This window comes from Plecotus auritus, assembly GCF_963455305.1.
Source record: "Plecotus auritus genome assembly, chromosome: 2".
In the NCBI taxonomy this organism is placed as follows: Eukaryota; Metazoa; Chordata; class Mammalia; order Chiroptera; family Vespertilionidae; genus Plecotus; species Plecotus auritus.
The window spans coordinates 197,434,082-197,461,764 of record NC_137771.1 but is presented as its reverse complement, the minus strand read 5'-3'; the positions used below and the strand labels follow the sequence as shown (position 1 = coordinate 197,461,764).

The 27,683-nt window shown below is 40.7% G+C and overlaps 1 protein-coding gene and 2 pseudogenes across 3 annotated transcripts; 2 read left to right on the top strand and 1 right to left on the bottom strand.

Annotated features, from left to right (window-relative positions):
• Positions 1–336: 336 nt before the first annotated feature.
• On the top strand, positions 337–27,011 carry SAMD7 (sterile alpha motif domain containing 7; the record flags this gene model as incomplete). The annotated part of the gene is made up of 9 exons (XM_080654253.1): positions 337–374; positions 5,925–5,992; positions 8,290–8,416; positions 11,036–11,160; positions 14,511–14,589; positions 15,545–16,167; positions 18,009–18,130; positions 22,930–23,040; positions 26,817–27,011. The coding sequence occupies 9 exons, from the start codon at positions 337–339 to the stop codon at positions 27,009–27,011; spliced, it is 1,488 nt and encodes a 495-aa protein (XP_080510379.1).
• LOC308242644 (keratin, type I cytoskeletal 18-like) lies at positions 9,328–10,646 on the top strand (annotated as a pseudogene). The gene has a single exon. The product of its transcript is annotated as a keratin, type I cytoskeletal 18-like (transcript).
• On the bottom strand, positions 16,949–17,411 carry LOC308240810 (large ribosomal subunit protein uL23-like; annotated as a pseudogene). Its single transcript has one exon. The product of its transcript is annotated as a large ribosomal subunit protein uL23-like (transcript).
• Positions 27,012–27,683: the final 672 nt, after the last annotated feature.

The following is a 27,683-nucleotide window of genomic DNA, read 5'->3' as shown; positions in this document are numbered from 1 at the left end:
TTCCCTTTGTGTCGAAGGGCAGCATTAAGTGAATGCCCACAAAGCACCTTAGAGGCTAAAGAAGGATTACACGGAAGGCTAAACCCTGAGGCAGGTTTATGTTCCCTGCAGTGCACTTTCCTAGGGCTTAGCATCTTTTCTCCTGGCTGTCGAGGACACCGGAGGGCACCGTATCTGTCATGAAATAGGACTAATCACCTTATTAGCTGAGTTCGTATTTAAGGCCAGGTGAAGTAACCGAGACAGTGTCTACTGCAGTGGTCAGATGTGCTTTTCAACCTGCAGGCAGAGAAGCGTCTGCAATGTAAAGGCAGAAAGTCTTCAGATGGCTTTTCCATGAGCAATGTCAACACCAAGACGTCTTCCCAGAGGATGTGAGTACACAAATCCACACACTGGTTAGTCCAGACCGAGGCTAGTCACTTTTACCAAAAATGTTTGCATGTGTAAAATAGAAGGACAATTTGATCTTAAAAGGAATATAGTTCTATAGGAGCCTAATGAAAAACGGAGAAGTAAGAAAATAATCTTGTATAAGTATCATCAACAGCATTCCTCCCATAACCACTGGTAGGTACAATGTAAGAAATATATATATAAAAATAAAACACAGTACACTTTGGAAACATAAATTTATATAAAGTTTTATCTATAAATGTTATTGGCTCCGTTACAAGCAGTATGGTAGCTAATAAATTCTTATTTGGCTGAAGTTACTAACAAGTAAAGATAATATACTGCTCCTGCCAAGTAAAGAAATAAATACTACCTTGCCTTAATTTTTTTTATTTAAAAAAAAAATAAAACTTCATTTTTTCCTCCAGAAGGCAAAAGTAAGTTTTAAAAGATAAAGTCAGTTTAAAATTAGATACAAATTTAAGTGTTTTGTCATCTTCAAATATATTAAATACCTGCCTCTGTGTGTTATTGCTACATATTTACTATAATTATTATTTTAATGGCTTTCCTCCCATTACTGCAGGTAACTGTATTCCAAAAATTGTCATAATATATAGACTATGAAGTGTCAAAGTAGATAATTTCAGGAAAAAAAACCATTGAGGAATAAGCAATTATAATCATGAAAATAATATCTTTTATGTTACTATTTCTTAACTCATTCTCTGCAACTATCTAAAATACCTGAAATTCAGTTCAACTATATAAGTATTGCTAGAATTTCTTTTTTTTAAAAATATATTTTATTGATTTTTTTTTTTTTTACAGAGAGGAAGGGAGAGGGATAGAGAGTTAGAAACATCGATGAGAGAGAAACATCGATCAGCTGCCTCCTGCACACCCCCTACTGGGGATGTGCCTGCAACCAAGGTACATGCCCTTGACTGGAATCGAACCTGGGACCCTTCAGTCTGCAGGCCGACACTCTATCTACCGAGCCAAACTGGCTAGGGCTGCTAGAATTTCTTTAGTCTATGTACAAATTTATATATAATAGATTTTGGTTCACAACCTTTTGAAGGAAGTGAACATAATTTATACAAGCTGTAATAGCACATAACTTATGTTAAATTCAAGTAGAAAAGGTATTACATAATTTCTACTTGCTTAATGATGTCAAAGGTTTATCCCTTGTGTCACAATATCTGCAAATGTGCCTAGAACTTACTTTACATTTTAGGAAGGTTGGATGGATCTACTGACAATGAGCTTCCAGAATGAAAAGAAATAGCCCTAACTGGTTTGGCTCAGTGGGTAGAGCATCGGCCTATGACTGAAGGGTCCCAGGTTCGATTCCAGTCAAGGGCATGTACCTTGGTTGCGGGCACATCCCCAGTAGGAGGTGTGCAGGAGGCAGCTGATCAATGTTTCTCTCTCATCGATGTTTCTAACTATCCCTCTTCCTTCCTCTCTGTAAAAAAAATCAATAAAATATATTTTAAAACAAAACAAAACAGAATGAAAAGAAATAAGTGGTGAGGGAACCATGCACATACCATTTGCCTTCAACGACACCTCCAGGCTATACTCACTGTGATGTGCTGTGTTTAGAAAGTGCTAAAGCACATGCCTCTAGTAAAAGCGAAATATATTTTACGGTCACTGCCAAATACTTCTGTATTAAGCGTCTTTGCTGGCAATACTACAGTGATAACTCATTTTTGTTTATACTGTGCTAGAATAACAGAAAAGGTGCTTATTGTTATTTAAAACCAAAATTGAGTCTAGCTGCCTTCTAAAGTGGGATGTTAGTGGCTTAATTCAAACTAGTAGACAAGAACTCCCTAAATTTCCTATCTTTGGTAAAGATGGGAAGGAAGGGAGTAAGTAGTGACCCAGAGTGGAGGGCCCATTGAGTAGAGGCTCAGAACAGAGTGTGGGAGAGGGTCTAGAGAGGCCTCTGAAAAACAAACTGGGAAGAATTGGTTTGGAGCTGTTGGGGTACCAATTGAAAGAAGATCAAAGAAAAGAACAAGAAACCAGAGCCTGACTTGTCAAAAGAGGAATGGAGAAGTCAGGTTCACTTTTAAGTTGTTTTTGACACACACACACCCCACCCCAAATGGCCAAAACCTCAGTAAAGTTGGCTGCACACTGAGAGTGGTTTTATGTGGATATTGAGAGAAATGGACTGCATTCTGAGTCAGTGAGGCATGGGGTAGACTCGGAGCCCCACAAGAGCAAAGCTGTTTAGACAGAGTGCCCACAGAGATGAAGTCCCTGGGAATGGGTAGAAGCCTTGTGGAGAATATGGGATGGGGGCTGAAGGTGATATCAGTCACTCCAATTTTAAGGAGCAATATCATTTGTCCTGTTATAAATTACTGTGGTGCACATTTGGGATGGAGATATTTTAAACTATTTCTTCCACTTGAAATGAGTGCTTGGATAATTTTAGAATTCCCTTGTAATCTTCTCAAGAAATATGTGATTCTAGAATTAGAACAATCAAATATTTTATGCCAATTTATTTATCTAGTCTCACCTTCAACTTTATTTTAATTAACAAATGTATTTTAAATATTGATATGATAATTTATATTTTATTGTATTTAACATAATATTTTATGTAATTACTCTAAAACTTTTCTTGTATTGGATATAAAAATAGGTTTTTCACACTTCTAGCTATAGCTATGAGAAAATAGCATGATGTCTCTTATCACAGCTAATTTTTCTGTTAGAAGTATTTGATAATGAAATGCTTTGAGGCAGCTATTTTGGCCTTCCTAGTTTTAAAAATGTTTTCCCATGCATTATTTTTAAAAACTAAAATATACCGAAGGAAGTGTGAAATATGCTTTAGCATTAACACGCTTTTAAGAATTCACATTAATATAGGACACTTAGGACTATGTGAGGATTGTTTTATACCTTAAACAAAACACTTCTAAGGATATCTCCTTCTAATTTTAATTTAAGAATTTATGTTTATTTTTTCAAGAAATGTAGAAACACTTGATCCTCCTAATCTTCCTTTTTAATGTAAAAACTTACCAAATACAGCAGTTATTTTAAAATGCACTTATTTAGAATGAATATATCCTAGAATTCAAGCATCATACATGCAACAAATATTTTCTATATAACTGCTCAAAATCAGATTTGGCCAAACTCAAATTGCACTGACTTTAATGAATAGTCATTTCATTCTATGTCATTCTATTTCAGTGAGAAAATGAAATAGAATCAAATTTGCAGCTGGCTACTGTGCACCAGGCAAGCGTTCAGCAAATATCTGCTGACTTGGCAAGGGCTTCAGTCCATGAAGTTCATGTCTTACTACTACTGCCCTAATCAGTTGAGACAGAATTAGCACTAGCTAAGTCGCCTTTGTGCTGCCTGAAGGAGTTTGTTGAGGGTAAGAGTCTGAAGACAGAGATTAAGGAGTCCTCATCCCCCTAAAGTGCTGGGCATCCCGGATTAGAGCCCTGGGTCAGAGAAATCCAGCTGCATGCAGACCTAAGCACAGGGCACTCCCGCATTGGGGATTACCAGACACGCTCCACATTTAAAACGGATAGCCCAGTCTGCACTTTGAATCAAGAGCATTTCATCTGCCATAGCAAAGTGACCTTGGTTCACAGTTTGTCTACGTGTGTGTGTCTCTTTATAAAGAGGATACCTGGAAAATGTGGAAATTAGTATTTAAAGACTCATGACGCAGTATCTCCAAAATGGTGCATATGCAGAAACTTAGATTTGGAGCTTCACGTGTCTATCTGGCTGATGAAAGGAAAGATATAGCCAGTCCCAGAATATTTCCTTGGAAGTGTCCTGATAGTATTTGCTTTAAAATATAACTTGGTTCAGGGGAGTGAAACTGTTCTGTATTTCGGTGAATACATGTCATTATACACTTGTCAAAACCCACAGAATGTACAACACTAAGCATGAACTCTAAGGTAAACTGTGGACTTTGGGTGGAAGTGATGTGTCGATGTAGAGTCATCAATTGTAACAAATGCACCACTCTAGGGAAGGCTATAAATGGGTGGGGGAGAGGTATATGGCAAATTCTCTGTGCTATCTTAAAATGTGCAATTTTGTTATGAACCTAAAAATATAAAGTTATTATTTATATATATACTAGTGCCCTGGTGCACAGATTCATGCACATTGAAAGTAAATTAATTAGAAGGTGGCTGGCAGGGTAGGACTGGGTGAGATGGGCTGGACACCCGCTGGAGCCAACCTCCCTCAGTCCCTCCCCGGCCAGCCGTACCTGGGGTGGAGTGAGCAGGGTCACTCTAGCAGGTGGGGTCCCTCAGCCTGGCCTGTGAGAATCAGGCCGAAATTGGCTCTCCGACACCCCCTGAGGGGTCCCAGATTGTAAGAGGGTGGTTCTTGAGTGATGCACCCCTGAATCGGTCTCCCTCCTCCCCGGGGTGCATCCCCTGAGAACCACAGCTGCCAAGTCACCACAGCTCGGCAGCTCCTGCATTGAGCGTCTGCCCCCTGGTGGTCAGTGCACACCATAGCTACCAGTTGGATGGTTGGACGGTCGCTTAGCCTTTTATATATATAGATATATGTATAATTTTGGAAAATAAAAGAAAACAGGCATAACCTGAAAAAACAAAGGATCTTAGTCCATTCAGGCTGCTGTAACAGAATACTGTAGTCTGGGTGGCTTATAAACACAGAAAATCTGTGGAGGTAGGAAGTCCAAGATGAAGGTGCCAGCAGATTCAGTGTCTGGTGAGGATCTTCTTCCTGGTTCATAGATGGGCATCTTCTTGTTGTGTCCTCATGTGGCAGAGGGCTCAGGGAGATCTCTGTGATCTCATTTCTAAGGACACTAATCTCATTCATGAGGGCTCTACCTTCATGACCTAATCACCACCAAAAGACTCCACCTCCAACACCATCACATTGGGGATTAGGTTACAATATAGGAATTTGGGGAGGGGAAGGGGGACATAAACATTCAGTCTATAATACCAGGCAATGTTGTTTTTTAAAGAAAATTGGGGCAGCAATAGATATGATAGTGGTAAGTAAAGAAACACTCTCTCACCAAAGAAACTAGGAAAGCCAAATGGAGCCCAGAATCATAACACTTAGATGTAGCAAGTGCCAGTGACTCATTGTTCTCTCCAGAGACCTCCATGATATAAGGATATTTCCCTAGAAATTGGAAATAAATTACATTTTAAGTAAAAACTTGGTGGATTGAATTGATTAAAAAATAATAAACTACCATATCAAAAGTGTAACAACATTTTATAGATTACATTCACTTTCCATAGCATCACATAAAGAGAAAAAGCCAGACCCAAGAACCATAGAACCCAGAACAGATATGGTATCAAGAAGGGCTTTAAATTATATTTAAATTAGGTGAGACTTGTCTCTGGTGCCTCATTTCTTTATCTCCATTAGCCTGATAGCCTTGTGTCCCCCACTTATCTCACTGAATATGTGACTAACAGGGGGGAAAAAATCCTGCTGTGTTTTTGCAGACAATGGATCCTTCAGAGCCTCGTAGAAATATGCCTGTGCCCGGAGAACCTGGCAGTCCAGAAGAAAGGTATCTGTGCCGATTATCTAGTGGAATGACACTAGAAGGTAACCACTTTGTCTCAACTGCACTAGACACTGTTGCTGCCCTATCCCATATCCCCTTGGTCCACTTCTGAGTTCACCTGCAACCATGGAGGTCATTTTCCATCTCGAGCACCTGCATTGCTCAACTTCTCAGTCTGAAGGCTTTCTTCTGCACCATAGGACTTTGCTGGATCAGGCTCAGGCATAACCCAGATGCGAGGGAGAAGTGTCCTGACAGAAATTGCTGGGTAATTAGCCAACTCTTTGTCTTTCACTGGGACATTTCTGAGGTGTGTGCCACATGGATTCTTAGAAGGTCCCCAGCGCCAGTTGCCCACAGTAGTAACTCATACATAACTCTTTATTGGCTTTTCCCTTCCTCATTTTACTTTCCCACTCCTTTATGGGGGCTTCTTGGGATCGCCTCTCAAATAACTACCTGCACTCAATCTCTTGTCTCAAAGCCTGCTTAAGGGGAATCCCAAATAAAACAGTCTCATCTACTTTTGTTGACTAATCTCCATGGCATTTCCCTAAGTTGGCATGTGTGAGGAAGGGGGGTGGTCAAGGTCGACTCTAGGCAATCCTTGCTCCAGAGGAATTCTGCACCGCTCCCTGTCTTCCTTCCCCTTCCTCCTGATTTATCTCAGGCATCCCATAAAATGCAAGATGAGCACTACAGTTTATAATTTCAAAGATTCTATCTCATTCATTGGTAAATTCAAACTTTTTCAAAAGACAACTTGTGACAGAAATCAAAGTTCATAATGTTTCAGAATGAACCACTAGGTTGTACCCCACATCATTCTGTTGTGTACTGGACTAAAGGGAAGAACATGGCTGTGCACAAAATTTCATGTGGAGGACCTGCGATTTCAAGCCACATGGCAGTGTCCCTGCCAGAACCGCAAGCCATGTCTGACATATGCCCAGCCCACATTCTTTGTTGGCATTCTCACCATGGCTGGTAGGCACCTAGTAGATATTTTTATTCTAATCCTGACATAAATACAGTGAAAATAAATCAATACAAAAAACATTAAAACATTTATAGATATACTAGAGGCCCGATGCATGAAAATCCATGCAAGAGTAAGCCTTTCCTTCCCCCGGCTGCCAGCACCGGCTTCCCTCTGGCTCCCAGGACGCCGGCTTCCCTCCCCCGGCCGCTGGCAGGCACCTGGGACCTGGGCTGCTTCCCTCCGGGCCAGGCTTCCTTAGGAAGGATGTCTGGAATGACATCCGGAAGATATCCGGTCTAATTAGCATAATACCCTTTTATTATTATAGATGGTGAAAGCAAATGTTAAGTGACCCATGGACTTGAATTTACAATTTTGTCAGTAGGTTTGTCTGGTAAAGAAGCTAAAGAAGTGATTGCTTATTTAAATACCATTATATTTTTAGTTATTGAATCATATGATTGTATTAACTATTTAAAATTTAAATCAAATGTACACACAAGAAAGGAAGAAAGAATGAAAGATCACTACTATGAAAAGCAGAATTTTTCTTCCTAATTTCTGTTTTTTTCCCAAACATAGTTGTAAGTGTATTGGTTTGTTTGTTTATTTTGAGTACAACTGAAGATGCAGGAGAAGCTAAAATAACCTGTTTGACCTATACTTGTTTAAAATTTAAAATTATCCAAAGGACATTAATAATTAACAAGAAAATGTAAGGCAAAATATTATCCCCTTAACAAGGGTCTCTTTTTCTGATCACTAGGCTCTGAAGAGAAAGTTAGGAATCCTTGTGCTTATATATGTTTGAATATAACTTGGTCACTTGTATTAATTAAATACAGTCTCATGCTTTCAGCCTGTATTCTTTCTAATTAGATACATTGTTAGCCATTAAGAAGATTTCCCCTTTCTTTTTTTGTTTTAATCCTATCAACTACTAGGAATATTTTTTCCAAAGATTGAATATATGCATTTTTACCTCTAGAAACACACAAATCCAATTAAGCTGTAAGAGTGGAAGCTGGTATTTCTGGAATCTTGCAGGGCTGGTTTAATTTTGTTATTGCTTGTAGTGTGCTGTGCTATTACTTGTGGACTCTGCAACAAGTTTCAAGGGCACATGGATCAAACACTGAGTTCTACAGTTGTATCTGGGTGCTGACAATGGAGGGGTTTTTGTGTAACTGAAAGCTTGGTGCTTCTAGTTTTCCCAAGTGTTGGGAAAATACAAAAGGTGTTCATTGTGTTAAGAAGAATTCAAATAGTTCTCAAAAAGTAGAGTTATTTATTAACATATCTATCTGGTTCTTTTTAGAATTCCATCAGTGGCGAGAGGTATTGATGATAAATCCCACGATGGCCAGGAACCCTTTATTGACAGTATCAGGGCAGCAAAGGATCCCACTGGTTCCCTCACCATTTGAACCTCTGCCTGTGGATAGGTATTTATTTCCAACATAATATTATGGTCAAAGGAAAACATGGATAATCATTAAGTTTTTGGATGATTTTAATCTCAGTGTTGTTTTATGGTCTAATGTTATTTCAGTGAACAGTGGTGTAATAATTCACGTCAAGATACTATGCTGACTACCTTCAACACACGTCCCATCATTTCCCCTTTGAGGCCTTGACATACTCAGCAAATAGCTAACAAGCACTTTTACCATGTGACAGGCATTGTGCAGGTACGAACATTGGTAGAGTCTATGAGAGCTGCTATAACAAAATATCACAGACTAGGTGGTTTCAACAACAGAAATTTATTTCTCCCGGTTCTAGAAGCTGAAAGCCTATATCAAGGTGGCGGCAGCGTTGATTTGTGGTGAGACCTCTCTCCTTTGGCCTGCAGACAGCTGCCTTCTTGCCATTTCCTCACATGACATTTTTCTCTGTACTTGTGCACTCCTGGCATCTCTTCCTCTTCTCATAAGGACAGCAGTCCTGTTAGATTAGGGCTCCACACTTTTGCCCTCATTTAAACTTTAATTACCCCATTAAAAGCTTTACCTCTAAATACAGTCACATTGTGGAGTAGGACTTCAACATATGAATTTAGGGGACATAATTTAGTCCATAATAATTGAATACCCTGGATTTCCTGTGATAGAACAATTCTTTCTTTTCAATAAAAGTGACAGTATCAATATTTATGTTGCACACTTTGGCAGTTTCTTATTTTACCTTCTTTAGAATATTTTGACATTCTGAGGAAAGAGTAAACATCTATTATTTATTCCTGTTCATGAAGTAGGAACAATAAATTTGACTTCTAGAGAGCACTGAAGTTTGGCAAAATAAATAAATTATTTATCCAGGAAGTCAAACTTTGGTTCCAGATGTCAAAACCCAAATGAGAAAAGAATGTTGTGGTCAGAACAGTAGGTTGGGTGGCTCAAACCCAAGACATGGCCTCTCATCGTCCTCCCAGACAACATTAGCTCAGCACCACTCAAGTTTCTCCACAAACTACCGGGTCCTGGGCTCCCTGCAGTCACCCAACCACTAACAAGGCTGGCCAGCAGCATGGCTGGCATCTATGCAGGCCCTGGGGACTTGGGTTCCTGGATCTCTGTGTCCCTCTCCATGAGCATGCAGGGTAGCTGGGGGTCGGGGACCTGATGGGCATAGGGGGCATCCAGAGCAAGAAGGAGATAATGCAATGCCTGAATGACCACCTGGCCTCCTATCTGGAAAGGATGAGGATCCTGGAAGTTGATAATTGGAGGCTAGAGAGCAAAATCCAGGAACATTTGGAGAAAAAGGGACCCTGGCTTAGAGACTATCTAGGACGTGTGGGCTCAGATCTTTGCAACTTCTGTGGACAATGCCCGCCTTTTTCTGCAGATTGACAATGCCAGTCTTGCTGCTAATGACTTCAGAGTCAAGTATGAGACAGAGCTGGCCATGTACCAGTCTGTGGAAAAATGACATCAATGGGCTTCAGAAGGTCACTGATATCATTATCACTTGGCTGCAGCTGGAGACAAGATAGAGATCGAGACTCTCTCTCAAGGAGTAGCTGCTCTTTCTGAAGAAGGAACACTGGGAGGAAGCTGGTCTATGAAACCAGATTATCAACTCTGGGGTGACTGTGGAGTTGGATGCTCCCATATCTCAGGACCTCAGTAAGATCATGGTGGACATCTGGGCCCACTATTACCAGATGGTTCAGAAGAACCAAGAGATCTAGACAAGTACTGGTCCCAGCAGATTGAAGAGAGCACCACAGTGGTCACCTTGCAGACCACTGAGATAGGAGTTCCTGAGATGACACTCATGGAGCTAAGACATACGATCCAGTCCTTGGACTTAATGAGAAATTTGAAGGCCACCTTGGAGAACAGCCTGAGGGAAGTAGAGACACGCTATGCCATGCAAATGGAAAAACTCAGTAGGATTCTGCTACAGCTGGAGTCAGAGCTGGCCCATACTAGGACAGGGGGGCAGCTCAGCGCTAAGAGTATAAGACACTACTGAACATCAAGGTCAAGCTGGAAGCTGAGATAGCCATCTACCACCCTCTTGCTGGAAGAAGGGAAGGACTTTGATTCTGATAACACCCTGGACAGCAGCAACTTCACACAATCCATCCAAAAGACCATCACCTGCAGGATTGTGGGTGGCTAAGTGATATCTGAGACCAATGACACCAAAGTTTTGAGGTGTTAAGGCAGCAGAAGCAGGGAACTCCTTGAGGGAACTCCTTGAGGGGGGGCAATTAAAAAGTTCAGAGATTGTTAAAGATTTTTTTAAAAAGGAATATTATGTTGGTCATGGAAAATCAGATCTTTTCTTTCAGACATCCCTAAAACTTTTCTTTCCTATTTTCTCTGTTGTTGTCAGTTGGGTCAATCCTTCCTTAGTAGAGTCCTTCCTCCAATCTTCCTTACCCTATTTCTATTTAAACCAATAGAGAGTGCAGGACTTCTGTACTTCATTTTGGGAAGAGATGATAGAATCCAATATGGCAATAAAACAAAATCTCGTTGCCTATGCAATGGAAATTTTGTACAGTTACATTCTCATTTTATCTATTTCATATCTTTTTTTTTCCCTAGAGTTGCATTGCCTTCCACTGTGGCTCCAACTGACCCAAGACAGTTTTGTGTTCCATACCGATTTGGATCCTCTGTTCAACCAAATGCAAATATGCCAAACATGATGTCCAATCGTGTCTACTCAGGTATGAACAATCGATGGCTCTCATCTGTGGAGCCACTGTGAACTGGAGGCTGAAGGATATAGCAGTTATACTTGTAGTTTCTGCCGTTAGTACTTAGGTTTAAATTATGGTTCCACCACTGTGTGACCAAGTGGAAATTGCTTCACTTCTCCAACTATCAATTTACTGATGAATAACATGAAAATCTGCAATATTACTGTCTGTCTTACATATAAGGAACTGATGAGGTCATGAGGAGAGGAGATCTGAGAGTTAAAGGGGCTTAGGGAAGTTTATATGTGGTCTAATAGGCATAGTGAGGACTTGCCTTTTTTTAAAAAATAAATTTTATGGATTTTTTTACAGAGAGAAAGGGAGAGGGATAGAGAGTTAGAAACATCGATGAGAGAGAAACATCAATCAGCTGCCTCCTGCCCACTCCCTGGGATGTGCCTGCAACAAAGGCACATGCCCTTGACCGGAATCGAACCTGGGACCCCTCAGTCCGCAGACCAATGCTCCATTCACTGAGCCAAACCAGTTAGGGCAGAGGACTTGCCTTTTATTCTGAGTAAGAGGGGGTAACTTTTGATGAGTTTGAACAAGGTTGTGACATGGTCTGACTTACATTTTAGCAGGACCACTCTGGCTGCTGTTTGGGGTCAAACTTAACAGGACAAAGTTCTGGGAATAAATAGATGGGAGTAAATGGGTTATTAGAATAGTTGAAATATTATGATGGATTGGCCCCAGGTGGTGACAGTAGGAATGGTAAGAAGTGGTTGGATTCTGTAATTATTTTGAAGGTAAACAGCAGGATTTTCTCATAGTTTAGATATGAGAGGTGAGAAAGAAGGAGTGTTAGGGATGACATAAATAATTTTAGTCTGAGTAACCAGAAAGGTGAAGTTGTTATATACTGATTTGAGGAATACTATGAGAGGAAGAGTTCTTAGAGCAGAAGAGATATCATAAGCTTAGTTTTGTTCATATTGCAATTGAGATCCCTAATAGACAATCAATGAGAGATGTCAGGAAGGCAGCCAAAGTCCAGGGAAGACTTCTGGAGACACCAGCAATATAATTTTGGAAGTTATCAGGATACATAAGTGTAGATGAGATCATCATCCAAATGTGAATGTGGATAGACATTAAAAGAATGATCCCTGGGACATACCAAGAGGGTTGAAAAGCTGTGGAGATACAAGCAAGAGAGATATAAAAGGAGCAAGCAGTGAGTGGGAAGAAACCCACGAGAGTATGGAAGCCTGGAAGACAAGGGAATAAATTTTTTAAGGAGAAATTGAGCAACTGTGTCAAGTATGCCACTCATAGATCAAGTAGAGGAAAACTAAGACTATATGATTAGATTTGGCTATGTGGAGGTCATTGGTTATCTTGATAAGAGCTATTTTAGTAGTGTGGTAGCAGTGAAAACATGACTGGTAGGGGCAAGAAAGACTAGGAGATGAGGATTTCCTCACCATATTGAAGATCAAACTGATACATCTTATCTCCCCAAAACTATATTCATGAGTTTCTGGTTGTCCCTGCCCCCCAACTCCAACAAGTCTTAATAGATACAATGGAGTGAAAAGCCCAACCCAAAAAAAGAAATATGATTGATACCAGGGCCAGTGCAGACACCGGCCTGCCTGGATTTGAGCTACCACAATTCATGGGTCCACTGCAATGAGACTGAGTGTCTGAACAAGGACCAGATATGAAACTAGACACCCACAGTGGAGTGGCCCAAGGACCAAATAAGACAGCTGATTCTGGATGGAAGTCCCATCTGGCAGCAAGAACCCAATAAATAATAAAGCCATGGTTACAGGCAACAGATAAATAGACCACAGACTCAGAGAGTCCTTCTTAGAGATGAAGAATTCAGAAACTGCCAATATCTGGATACAAACAGGCCGGTTGATCATTTGTCCCAAGGCCATAGGTCAGGTCCCCACCTCAAGGGGCTGATGTTTGGGAAAATAAGCACAGGCAAAGTAGGCCCTCCATCCTATAGAAACTGAGCTTCTAAGTCAGTTAGCAAAATAGAAATTAAGACAGGGGTCTATTTCAAAAATAAAGATGTTAGTTAGGGAGTGACTTACTGCAGCTAGACTAGCACCAAGTTTGAGGTCACTTATTTGGGAAAGAGAAATAAATGTGGAATAGGTTTGATGAGTCCAGATTTCAAAAGGTCCTAACATGTAGGTTATTAGAATTGTGCTCTCTACTCTGGACTTCTCACATGGACTTTCTCTGCATCCTTGGGCAGTACACCATGAGCTGGCACTCTCGTGCATGTCAGCCAGCTAATGGAGAATATCGTGAAGACACTCAACTATAAAAATATAGGGATTTAGAGTTAAAGGGATTTTTAGAGGTCATCTCATCTAACCTCTGATTTTTAAAAATGACAAAAAAGATACAGTGTGCTTTATCTCAAGGTAGGTTGTTATTAATCTGTGCTGGTTTGTGAAGTGTTGGTACAAATAAATGTATAAATGGAGAGTAAGGGCTTAGAAATTTCATGGCAATTTGAAGGGTAATTTTATGTCTATTAATCTAATGATTTAAAAATTTTTTGCTTGTATTTATTCTTATCTTTATTTCCATTTTTTAAAACATCATTTTATTGTATTTTTAAAAAGGATTGGTCCATGATGGATTGGAAATTTAAAAAGAAAAGAATTATCTCACCGTAGATGGTTTGAGAAGCACCAATATAGATGCTAGGTGCATTGGGAGTGCAGATAAAGAAAAAATCAATATAGTGTTATGTTACTAGTCAAGAATAGAGCCTTGAATTCTGATTATGCTGTCATTATTTCAAGACATTTTAGTAGGTTGACACAAGGAATACAATTGCTACCCCACTCCATTGAAATTGTTTAGGAAAAAGTATTTTCCTCAGATGCACCAAAATGTCCAGATACAGAACTATATATTTTATCCTCTTAGCTCATGCATTTATTTCCAGGGATTTCAGTGCATCAAGGAAACACTTAGTTACATTTTTTTAAAGGTCAACTAATTCCTTTTGTACCAAAGGGGGCAGGGGGAAAGCTATCAATTTTTACTTCAAAAGCAAGAGATCAAGAGATCCACAGTTCATTTTATGTTTTTCCTTTTGATGGCAGGAAATGTCACCAATTATGGACCAACCTTAAAGAAAAAATATCTAGTGTTATCATGATGCCCTCACCAATATGACTCTAAGGTGCTGACTAGCAATGATACTGTTTCCAACATTGTGCTCAACTAATGGTTTTGCAAATACTATTTTAATCATTATGTTTTATTTTATTATTCTCAAATGAATGTTGTTAATTTGTTTGTGGGGTGGGGTGTTGATTTTCTTTCTTAAGGTTGGGGCATTTTACCACCTGAATCCTTAAAGGCAATGGCCAGGAAGAATGAAATGATTCAAAGGCAGCATACTGCCAGGTAACGTAACAGTGTTGCTTTATTTATTTTCTATTCATTCACTTGTTTGTTTATTCATTTGTTTTATATAGGTAAATAGATATAGTTATATATACTTTTATATATGGTACATATTCATTCATTTATTATATTTGTATATTGTTGTATTTGTGTATGTTGTTATATGTGCATATATATACATTCTGAATGAATATATGTATATATGTATGTATACATCTGTATATGTATATATATACACACACACTCTTGATTAATTATGGTTACCTAGAAAAATACTTCAAGAATATTACAAAAAAATATATCCTGTATAATAAAAGGCTAATATGCAAATTGACCGAACGGTGGAACGACCAGTTGCTATGACGTGCATTGACCACCAGGGGGCAGACACTCAACACAGGAGCTGCACCCTGGTGGTCAGTGCACTCCTACAGGGGGAACGCCGCTCAGCCAAAAGCCCTGAACTGGGCTCACAGCTGGTAAGAGCAGTGGCACTTCCACCTCTGTAGCAGCACTTAAGGATGTCCGATTGCTGGCTTAGGCCTGCTCCTCACATGGAGCAGGCCTAAGCCTTCAGTCAGAGATCCCCCGAGGGCTCCCAGGCTGCCCTCTAGTATATATATACTAGAGGCCTGGTGCATGAAAATTCATGCACTGGAGGGGTTGGGTCCCTCAGTCCGGCCTGTCCCCTCTCACAGTCTGAGGACCCTCAGGGGAGGGAGGCGATCTGGCAATCAGGGGAAGGTGAATTATATTTATTTAAATTTTTTAAAATTTGTTGGGGTGACACTGGTTAATAAAATTATATAGGTGTCAAGGTTTCAATTCCATATAATACATGATCTGTATATTGTATTGTGTGTTCACCACCCAAAGTCAAGTCTCCTTCCATCACCATAAAATTCTATTTCTAATGGTTTTCTTGGGTTGTATAAAATACATTGTTTTGTTTTAGGTTGGAAATGGAAATGCATGCCATTTACCAGCAAAGGAGAATAGACAAAATGAATCCCACAGGATTTGCAGGCCTGGGGGTACCATTCCCCTATAGTTCCAGTATCCCCAGTGGCCCAGCCACCTGCCATGGCAGGAGCATGCTCCCTGCCGGTGACCTGCATTTGCACAGACGCTCCCTGAGAAGTCTTCACGGAAACCCCATGCTAGTGGCAACTGGTCCACGCTATCTAGAGGGCTGGGGGCAGAAATGTCGTCGTCTCAGGAGAGGTACGGGGAATCAGAAAGTTCTAGACAGTGATACTGAGAGTTCCAAAAGTCAGGCAGAAGAAAAACGCATAGGCCAGGTTCACGTGATTCCCTATGAAGAGGATGAGTATGCAAAAGACCCAGAAACGGAAGCTCCCAACAACCAGAAGTCAAGCGAAGTCAACGAAAAGCCAACTGCAGTTCTCGCCAATACCTGCGGAGAGTTGGAGCCCACCCATAGAGAACCCTGGGGAACTCAAGATGCTCCCATGGAAGCAAAGGCCTGGGATGGTGGGAGAGAGGTTTCACAGCAGGTTTTTGCAGCCTGTGGTGAAAAGAATGGGGTTTACCCTCCAGTTCCTCAACCATTGCCAGGTGGGTATCCAGGGAGCAAGGTCAATGGCAGATTCTCATGAACCACAGATCCTCAAGTCCTTAAGTAATTACATAGTGAATTAAAGCCATCATGCTTCTTTTTATCCTTTATTTTTTTAATCCCGTTTAGAATGACCTCTTTTTGAAGTCATTTTATTACATTAGTTCTAAGAAGCCATATCGGTGAAACTAATCTCTCTTTATATAGCTAAGTAGAGAATTTACAGCAAAGGTTAGGTAGGCAAGTATGAGGAAGATGGGGCAACCTACCAGAATTTTTCATTAAAAATTTAATTTAATTTGCTGTTTCTTCAACACAAAATAGAGGGGTTTCTTGCTTAAAAGTATGAATTCTATCTGTATTTAAGTGTAAAACAATAGACAAACAGAAGCATTAACCTTCAGTGCCCATTACTATTAATGATAACCTTCTGACCTAAAAATATAAATGCACTTTTCCCTCCAAACACTGAAGTTCTAGTTTTCTAGAACTTCTTTAGATAAAAATATTTTAAAATACAGGCATTGGAGGGGGTCATGATCTAGCCACCAGACCAAGTGCTTCCTTACAAAGTGTGAATTTGCTGTTTTGATGAAGATGCGACTAAATCCCTACATTGCCTAGAGAGCATGATAAATGGCAAAACGTCATAGGACATGGTGGTGTTAACCTCCAGAATGAAATCCACAGGGCATTTCTTTTTCTTTTTCTTTTTCTTTTTCTTTTTCTTTTTTTACTGTGTAAAATTTTTATATTTAGAATTAGGCAGCTGGACTCAGTTTAGATGATTCCAATTTTGTTGGCAACATCCAAAGCATTATAGTTGGGAGCCAGTCAAACATATACCTTCTCTCTATCAGGCCTGATCAGGGTGTTGACCTTGGCCACATCAGTGTCATAGAGCTTCTTCACAGCCTGTTTGATCTGGTGCTTGTTGGCCTTGACATCCACAGTGAACACAAGTGTATTATTGTCTTCTGTCTTCTTCATGGCTGACTCGGTAGTCAGGGGGAATGGATGATGGCATAGTGGTCAAGCTTATTTCTCCTGGGTGCGCTCTTCCGAGGATATTCAGGCTGCCTTGGAGCCTTAGTGTCTTTGGCCGTCGGAAGGTGGGTGACATGCGGATCTTTTTTGTGTGGCTGTGGACGCCTTTCAACACTGCTTTCTTTGCCTTCAAAGCCTTTGCTTTGGCTTCGGCTTTGGGAGGGGCAGGGGCTTCCTTCTTAGCTTTCGGCCCCATCTTGGTAAAAAGGCCACAGGGCATTTCTATTGGAATCTGAGGGAAGCCGCTCTGGAACGTCTTTGTTTACTTAAGATATGTAGTCATTAAAGAGCTTTTTGCAGGGGTGGGGAACCTTCTTTCTGCCAAGGTCATTTTGATATTTATAACATTATTTGAGGGCCATGCAAAATTATCCACTTAAAAATTAGCCTGCTATATTTGGTCAAACTTTTTTTCTAATCTTTATTGTTGAAAGTATTACACATGTCCCCCCTTGTCCCCCATCGACCTCTTCTAGCCCGCCCACCTCACTGCTAATGCCTTGGCAGGGCCAGACCAAATGATTTCGTGGGCCTTATATGGCCCTCGGGCTGGATATTCCCCATCCCTGTTCAGAGGAAGAAAAGAAAAGAGGCAGCTAAGCTTTTTAGAAAACACCTCTCAATAACTCTTAATCTTCTTGGAGGAGTTTACATGTAGATCTCTATAAAAGGACCACTTCGTGGTACTAAAATATGAGGAAATTAATGTAACTGTACATAAAACAATGCTCTTAGTGTCCTCCTTTCCCCTGGAAATTTTATACCACCCAATAATTGTCTTTCCATTTTAAAGGAACACATGTACTGGTTACAAGAGGGGAGACTGTGTCTTTGGATGACGATATTCAGAAGTGGACCGTGAGTGATGTGCACAGCTTCATCCGTGGCCTTCCGGGTTGTTCAGACTATGCTCAGGTGACCTGAATTTAAGTATTTTCATAGAAGTACGTAAGATACTTTGAAATATGTTTCCTTTATAATGAGTTCAGTCAAACTTGCACTTTGCCCCCAGAGAGGATTCCTAATAATCTCCCCCCGTTTGGGGCATTGGCTATTTTGGCACAGGAGCTTCTGTTTGGTGGAGGGATGGTCCCATGCCCACACCCCAGCTGGCAAAGCCCATGTCTGGCTTTAGTTTCTGTTCTATCAAGACTCCTGAGAGGTGGGAATTCTCCCCAAATTAGGAGATTCAGAGACCAAAGATCGAAAAAGAATGAGAAATGTCTAGTATCTTCCCTACTCCTCCATAAACAAATGTCTTAGGGACACATACTTCTGTACCAGAAGTTTTAGGCTACTCATAATAGGAAACGGAAATATATACTTCATTTTAAAAAGGACAAGACAGCCCTGGCTGGTTTGGCTCAGTGGATAGAGTGTCAGCCTGCGGACTGAAGGGTCCCAGGTTCTATTCTGGTTGGGGACACATGCCTGGGTTGCGGGCTCCATCCCCAGTGTGGGGGCATGCAGGAGGCAGCCCATCAATGATTCTCTCTCATCATTGATGTTTCTATCTCTCTCTCCCTCTCCCTCTCTGAAATCAGTAAAAATATAAAAGATAAAATAAAAAGGACAAGACGGCAACAGATCTGAAAAACTGGAGATTATTAACTGTTCTTAAATTCGATATTCATGCTAGGACAATATACAAAACTGCACAGATAAATACTACCTTCTTAAAAATTCCCTTAATGTCAGGATAGGTGGAATGAAGAGTACTTTCATTCACATGGGAAAATTGGTGACAAAAATCATGGGTTGGCAAGTTTTTGAAGTTTATGTCAATGCTACATTTTCATGCATATGGTTTACTTTTTCAAGTGATTTAGTAACACAATTTCAAGCAACAATGTGCCTATTAAATCATGTATCATTGTCTTAATATATATGTTTATGTATTAAAGGAAAAAAGCAAGAAAAGGACATTATGATTTAACAACATCATAATTAACTGATGTTAGAGATCATTGTGTTTCAGATCTTGGGGTGAGAATATTTTTCTTCATGTAATGCTGTTAAGTATTTTTCTTTTTTTTTGTTTTGTTTATGAGACTTACGAAAAAGTTATATGGAGTGGTAATTAAGAGTGTACTTATGAAACCAGAAAGTGTAAGTTCAAATCCTGGCTTTTCCACTTTCTGGACATGTGATCTAAGATAATTTTTGTCTCTTTTCTGTGTCTCAGTTTTTTCATCTGTAAATGGGGATAGTATAATATACTCTCAAGGAATGTTGTAAACAGTAAAGAGTGCCTGGCACTTTGTCAATACTGAATAAGTGATAATTTCATCATTATATCAGCCAGAAACAAGCAACCTCCTATGTAATGTACATGTGATTGCTGACTTTATTTTTATGGCTGACTTCTGATGGATTGAATCTGTTTGAACTCTCATTATTATTAATCAGTCAGTGATCCAATCAAAAAAGTTTAGTTTATGTCCAGCTGGTGTGGCTCAGTGGTTGAATGTCAACCAATGAAACAGGAAGTCACAGTTCAATTCCCTGTCAGGGCACATGGCCAGGCTAAGGGCTCAATCCCCAGTGGGAGATGTGCAGGAGGCAGCTGATCAATGATTCTCTCCCATCATTGATGTTTCTATCTATCTCTCCCTCTCCCTTCTTCTCTGAAATCAATATAAAAAATATTTTTTAAAAGTGCAGTTTATAAAAACCACTCTTGTAAAAAATAACGTTACATTTCAAACTTTATCATCCCAAATGTTCTCTTGGAAGTTACATAGACACCAATACCCAAACTTTGCTGACTCATTATCTCTCACCAACAGGATGTCAGTTCTCCCTTCCCCACCCCAAGAAGCAGAAATGATTATTTCTAGGTGTTTCTCAAATGTGTTTAGGATCAAGTCCTGCTCTTGTTTCCTCATTAAAGCCCGTTCCCTCCCAGAACTACTGGTGAGATAAGTTACAAGAGCACTGCTGCTCTCCTGGGTCCGGCCCCAGCACGGTGAGTGACTGTGTTCTGTACAGAAATGGGAGGATTCTCCTGGAGGCAGAAGACTGGGTGCAGTCTGGTTGCAACAAACTCCTAAGCAGCACTGCCTGTGCACAACTTTCACAAGTACCATTGTCTAAACGTGCCTTAGGTTTTTACTCCCAGCCCAGGGACTTGTCGGGGTTACACACACTGTCCCCCACCCTCTTCTTCCTCACCTCTGCCTTAGGTATCTACTCAGCAACCTCCCTCCACCTGCCTCCTGCAGGTAGAAAAGGAAATTCAGAAAAAAACATAACCACAACTAAAACCCAAGCCCCAATGCAAATGAACCCCTTTATTTATTTTTCTCTTTCAAATGAACCCCTTTAAATAGGTGTAGAGAAAGGGTTGGTGGCTCAACTGTTTAAGGGACATCCAGGAGACCCGGCAACACTCAGGGGTCCTCAAACTACAGCCCGCGGGCCACATGCGGCCCACCGAGGACATTTACCCAGCCCGCTGGGTGCCGCTGCCTGTCCTGCTTAGCAGCCGACTCGTCCTGGGCCACAGTGCGCATAGGAATTTATTCATAGTTTTTTTTTTAAACTATAGTCTGGCCCTCCAACGGTCTGAGGGACAGTGAACTGGCCCCTGTTTAAAGAGTTTGAGGACCCCTGGAATGAACTCAGCAGATACAATATTCTCTCCCTAAAAATAACAGAAATTAGTAAAACTATGTGCACATTTATGTGGTGCTTTAGGCCTAAGCTGCTCTCAGGAGAATGAGAATGGGACATCTTCTGAGAGACAGTGGCCTGTTCTGTGTCTTTGCCTCAGGCCCAGGGTTCATCTGCCAAGGCTGAGGGTTCAGGCCTCACGCATTTCAGGCCCTGACTGCCACACTGCCTCTGAAAATTTACCCCTGTGGTTTCTCTTTTTTTTTTTGGTGCTTTCTGATAGTCCCTAACTGCTCACTGGAATTCCTACCAAGGAAAAAGAAATAAGCAAAATTTCCACCATCAATACACTTCACTATTTTCGTCAGCACTCCTTTTCCTGAATGGCCATGGAATTAAGCAGGGAAAATCCTGGCTCAGAATCATAAACTATATGCTGTTTTGTAAGTTCTCTAACTGGCAAGCTGTGCTTCTTAGGCAACTCCCTAACCTTCTCTACATTGCGCTCTCGTTTATTAAAATAATAATAGTAATAATAAAGAATAATAATGCCTATACTTTATTGGGTTGACTATATGCAAGGCACTATCCTAGGCACATCATTTACAGATTAGCTTTTAAATTTAGTCTATAGCATAATTTTGCAAAGAAGATATTAGCCCTATTTTTCAGTTAAATAAGATTGACATCAAGGTGGCTAAAAGAATAAGTACTTGAAAAATGTGTGACTACAAATCTAGCTCTTTCCATTATAATTATTCTGCATTGAGCTAGATGGTTTCTAGTCAAGAGCCCCTAGGAGTTCTCAAAGTGGTAAGAGACCCTTAAGTTATTCTTTATATTTCAGAAAACTTAAGGGAGATCATCCATTTTCCCAAGAGAAGGCTACAAGACTAACCTAAACTGCCAATTTTCTTTCTTTGGCCCAAATTAAGTTAATTTATATTAGCCATTCTATGATTTGCTTAATTAAAATAGGAAGATAAACAATTACTTAATAAACATATTTTGTAAATAGCTACAATATGTTAGCACACAAAGTTCCTGGCACGGAAGCTTCCCAAGCAGATTCCAGTTTTTAGTTGATCCTGTGGCATCCAGCCAAGGCCTGAACACACAGCGGAAACGAGACAAACATGGTCCCTCTCCCTGGGAGCTTGTAACCCAGAAGAGGGACACTAGTAAGGGGTTCACGTCAGGGTGAGACGTGCTGGGAGAGGGCAGGTACGTGCATGGTAGGAACACCCAGGAGCGCCTCATGGCTTCCTGCAGGAAGAGGCATCAAAAGTGAGACCTGTCAATGAGCTGACCAGCTGAGGAAGGAAGTGAGGCAGCAGAGAGGCAAATAAGGAATTTCCAGGAAGGACTGGGAGCCAGAGAGAATGTAGAGAAGTAAATAGTTGGGATTTTGAGAGCAGTTTCTAGTGGTCCAGAGAGGGCCAGGGCCAAGGTGAGAGAGGAGAGAATGGCAAGACAGGAGACAGGAGTGGGAAAAGGGGCCGGGTCCTAAAGTGCCTTGAAGACTCAGCGATGGACTTTATCCCAGAGACAGTTGAGGTTTTAAGAAGTGGTGTGATTAGCTTTATTTCAGAAGGGTCACTCAAGTTACTTTTATGAAATAGGTTGAAGGTGGCCAGACTAGTGGGAGAGCCTCCTCAGATGAGCAACAGTGAAATTTGATTCAAGGTTGAAACAATGGGGCTGGCCAATAAATACGCCATCTAAGAGGCAGAATTGCCATCATTAGCCTCTTAGTTAGATATACATTAGAGAGCCCGCAGCGTAGAGAGACACTCACTGAAGCCCAGAGAGAGACAGAGATGAATCAGGAACAACAAAGGGGACCTGGGTCAGATGCCTCAGGGACTCTAACATACAAGGATGGACAAAGAAACAGTGCCACAAAGAGTTATTGAAGAGCGTAAACACTGTGCTACCGGGGCACAGAAGAGAGAGTAACTGAAACAAGAAATTTTATAAAATGTTGTGTCATTCCCCGGCAATCTTAATGTTTCCTCCAATACTAAACTACCTGCACATAAAACAAGAACTTTAAAAAAGACACTGAGACAAAGTTAATACCTTTTGTGTTTTCTAAGGTATTTAAAGATCATGCAATTGATGGAGAAACTTTGCCATTACTCACAGAGGAGCATCTTCGAAGCACTATGGGGCTAAAGCTAGGGCCAGCACTAAAGATCCAATTGCAGGTATGGCGATTTTTCATAGCTAGATATCCATTAATGGTATGAAGCTTAGGAGAAATATGTTACTTTCATCCTGTTGTAATATTCCTAATACCTATTTAACCCCCTTCCCCTCTTTGGGTGGGAGCATAGCAGAAGTGAGGGAACCTGAAAGCTTTGGAATGGGGTAGTAGCACACATTCCCATGTGTAGTTGGGAAGGCACAACGCAGTGGTGTGCTAGCAAATGTTTAACAACCAGCTTGCTTTAGAAACAAAATGAACCCAGATTTGCAGCATCTGTCAATTTCTGTAGTGTAAATATTCACACCATGGCTGACAGGCTCTTAATGTAATGTCTCTGGATACAGAATTGGGAAGAGATGCACAGCAGCGTCCCATTTTAGAGTGCCACGTGACGAGAATAGACACAAGTAGCCTCAGCAGCAGAGGTAATAATGAGTGATAAGAGAATTAGGTAAAGACAGTTAAGAAGTGATGAGTTTTAGGTATTTATTACTTTAGTTTCCAATATAGAATTTTACATTGTAAATTTATATAATTTAATTTTTTATTGCAGTCTACATGCAATATTATAACATAATGTATTTACTTGTAAGTTTATAAAATTTAATTTTTAACAATGGCATATTTAACAACTGGCTTGCAAATTCCCTAAAGATGTAACAGTTGACTCTCAGGACTGGAACAAGCCAGCTCCAGTGCGCCACTTCTCACCATCTCCAACGTTCATTCGGGTCTAAGGCACCATCGTCTTTCACTGGGTTCCTGCACTCACCTTCTCACTGTTCTCCCTGCTCTGCCCTCTCCCAGCCAGAGCCTAGTCACAAAGCAGTAAAGGATTATTCTTCTAGTACAGTCATGCACAGCTAACAATGGGGATACTTCTGAGAAATGTGTCCTCAGGCAATTTCACTGTGCGAATACCACAGAGTGCCCTACAGAAAAGGAGATGGTATAGCCTACTACACACCTAGATTATATGGCATAGCCTATTCCTCCTAGGCTACAAGCCTGTGCAGCATGTCATTGCACAAAACATGGGATTAAATCAATCACATGAGGAAGTGGTACAATCAGGAAACTTGGTAAATACGAGATGCATGAGGTTGCTGCCACCATTACACGGGCATACAGCTTTATAGGAAACTTTTTTCTCTAAGTAGAAATAGTACACTCTAAAATAATGCCAATCTTGTGGGTTCAATCCCCGGTCAGGGCACATATAAGACTCAACCAATGAATGCATAAATAAGTGGAACAACAAATCAATGGGGTTTTTTTTCCTCTTTCTCTCTCTCTCTCTCTCTCTCTCTCTCTCTCTCTCTCTCTCTCTCTCTCCAGTCAATCAATCAATAAACATTTAAAAAATAACGACAAAAATATAGTAAATACAAAACCAGTAACACAGTCATGTATTATCATTATCAAATATTACGTACTTTACATAATTGTATGTGCTATAATTTTATACAATTGGCAGCGCAGTAGGTTTACACCAGCATCACCACAAACAAATGAGTAATGCAACATGACAATGGCTATGACATCACTAGGCAAAAGAAATTTTTCAGCTCCATTATAATCTTATGGGACTACCATTGTATATGTGGTTTAATACTGACTGAAACCTTTCGTTATGCAGTGCCTAAGACAGACCATGTTATTCTTCTGCTCAGAAGTTTGCAATATCTCCCCATCTCCTTCAGAGTACAAGCCAAAGTCCTATTTATTTGCACTCCTCCCCACCCACCACCACCCTCACCTTCCTCATTCATATACTTTTCTCCCCCACCATTACTGCTTCTGCTCACACACCTCTGGCTACTTCAGCATCTAGGCAGGCTCCACCGTAGGGCCATTCTCTCTACCTGGGATGCTCTTCCCTCTGATAGACTCACGCTTTGCTTCCTCTACCTTCTCAGTGAGGCTTGCTCTGATCACCCTACTTAAAATTGCACACAGCCCAGCTCATGCATACTACTATCCCTTTTTTCTGTTCTTTTTTTTTCTCATAGCACCTATCACCTTCAATCATACAATATAATTTATTTATTGGTTATGTTAATGTTCGTTGTTGATTTCCTTCTGCCCCCACTAGAATTGTTTGAAGGCTAATGCAGGAATCCAGTGAGAGCCGAGATCTTTATTTGTTTTGTTGGCTCATGTATCCTTAGAATATGCAAGCTCTGTAACAGGTAGGAAATTATTTGTTGAAAGAAGGGGTTTCCATGAAGCATCAACTAATTCTTCCCAGAACTTATACTGCATTATAGGGCATCTTTTTATACTGCATGTTTACGCCAGGAGCTGAGATTTCAAATGTTCTTCAAAAGCCATTTTTATCTGCCTAAAAATTTTAAGGTAAAGAATTTTGTTATTTATAATGCAAATACTTTCATATTTCCATTGTTATTCTTTTTTTAAATGCCTTTTTTGGAATGATTTTAGATACAGAAAAGATGCAAAGATAGTACAGAGTTCACTCAGCTTTTCCTAATGTTAAAATCTTACATAATGTAGCACATTTGTCAAAATTAAGAAATTAACAGTGGTACAATATGGTATTCACGTTTAAGTGATTTCCTTTTTGGTGAGGATGCTATATCTCTTGGCAAACTTAAATGACACTACATGGTTTTTACTTTGGCTTTGATCTATTTCTTTGGAATTTTTTTTTGACCTTACAATGTGGCCAACTCCAAATCATTTTTAATCTTCTCCTCACTTGCTGTTAGCATTGCCCCCTATACATTTTCAGGAGGCTGTGCTTGGATCCACTATGTGTAAGTGCTTCCATGAAGCGCAGCTGAGCTGTTAGAGCCATCTGCCAGCATAACAGGACAGGGCTTCCACAGAAGCTGGTAGGAAGGTTGGGGAGTGGAGGTCCAGCTGATCCTAGACATTCAACCAAACAGAATGGTTGTAGAGTCCTTGGGATTGGGAATGTCCAGGAGTCCAACTGAAGCAGCAGAATTGGAAGATTCTGAGTAACCCCTGGAAGACCTAGAAGGTGAGCAGGCAGGAGTTCCTCAGACAAGATATCTTCATGGATAAGATAAAGTCTCAATCTCCAAAATGGGAATCAAAGGCAATATTCCATTATAGAGAGCCTGCTAAGAAGGAAACCCTTTCTCCAGAATAGAGGCTTAGAAGGTGGACCTGAACTGAGCATGAAAGGGGTAGGAGGAAAAAAGAATTACTGGTATTTGAGAACTCAAATATTATTAGCATGGAGGATGCTGGTTTTGAGCTGTGACACTGTGAACAATATAGAATCTCCTGGGTCCCATTTAGGATCAGGTTTGTGTAGGAGCCCAATGGTTAGTATGGGACACTAACTGTCATAACAGCTCCATTTCTGTCTCAACATTAAGTTGTGTGCTGAGATTGTCCAAAAAATTCCAGCCTTTAGCCAGGAGAAGGACCAGCTGGGTTTTGGGGAAGGTGGAGGGGGTTGCCTGTGGGACCTCTTGTGAGACCATTGAAAAGGGAGAGGTGGAGTGAACTCAAAGTGAAATAATTATGTGTGCAGATGAGCCACAGCAGAACTAGGAATGGGAATTGCGAAGTTGTTACCACCTTGATAGCCAGTTTTACAGCAGTGGCCACTGGATGAATCTGAGAGAATGTATCCTAGAGAATCATGTCTCTCACAACTATACAGATGCCTATGCCTGAAATTACCCCAACCTCCCTGCCCTCTGTGGCCAATCAGAGTATGCTGGTTTATTGAAAGAATTCATAGGCTTAATTACTATAATTATTTTGTCTTCAAAGGTATCTCAGCATATGGAAAGTACGTTCTACAAGAAAGGTTTTTCACTTCCTACCCACACAAAACAAGCATTTGATCAACCTGCAGACACATCCCCTCTTCTGGATTTTAATTCCTGGGGTGACACATTGGACAGGACCTGTTCGCAGAATATAATAATTCCTAAAGGAATCGAGCGAGATAGTATGAAAAATTAAAACCCTCAAGAAGCAAGAACAGTCTTAGTTTTCCAAAGTCTAGGATATTCTGAAGGGTGTGTGAGGGCTTCCTGGGACCAGGTGGAGGCTGCGAGGGAGAGAAAGCCAGTCCTCCCGAAGTTGTCTTGGAGGAGGCCTTGCCCAAGAGGCTTCCGGAGGTGACCTCAGCACAAAGTGACTGAAGGCAAATCCCTGAAAGCCCAAGCTAAATGCAGGAGAGAATGAGCAAACACTAATAAAAGCTACAGGTGGATGTTTGCTTAAGGAAAACTCCGAAGAAGCCAAAACAGCTGATACTGGGGGTTGAGGGGTAGGAGGAGCCCTTAACCTCTCTTCACTCATTTCCCATCTCCCATTTCCCAGAAAGAGACAAAGACAGAAGGAGGCAGAAAAGAAAGCGAAGTACAAAGTAGAGAAACAGAGAAGCTGACCACAAGGCTTCCACCGTTTCCCAATGCAGCCTTCCAGGCTTAAAGCCTCTGCTTTAAGGTAGGAAAGGGCAGACATTTCAACCTCAAAGTTCGAGTCAGCTATTAGTCAGCATTTTCTTTCTATCTGCCGTAAAACTATGTTATGACTAAAAATAACAGGCAGGCTCCTCCTTATCTGAGAGGGCCATGAAAAAGGCATAATGCCCACCTCAGATTTCAGCCAAGGGGTGGAGTGGAGTTA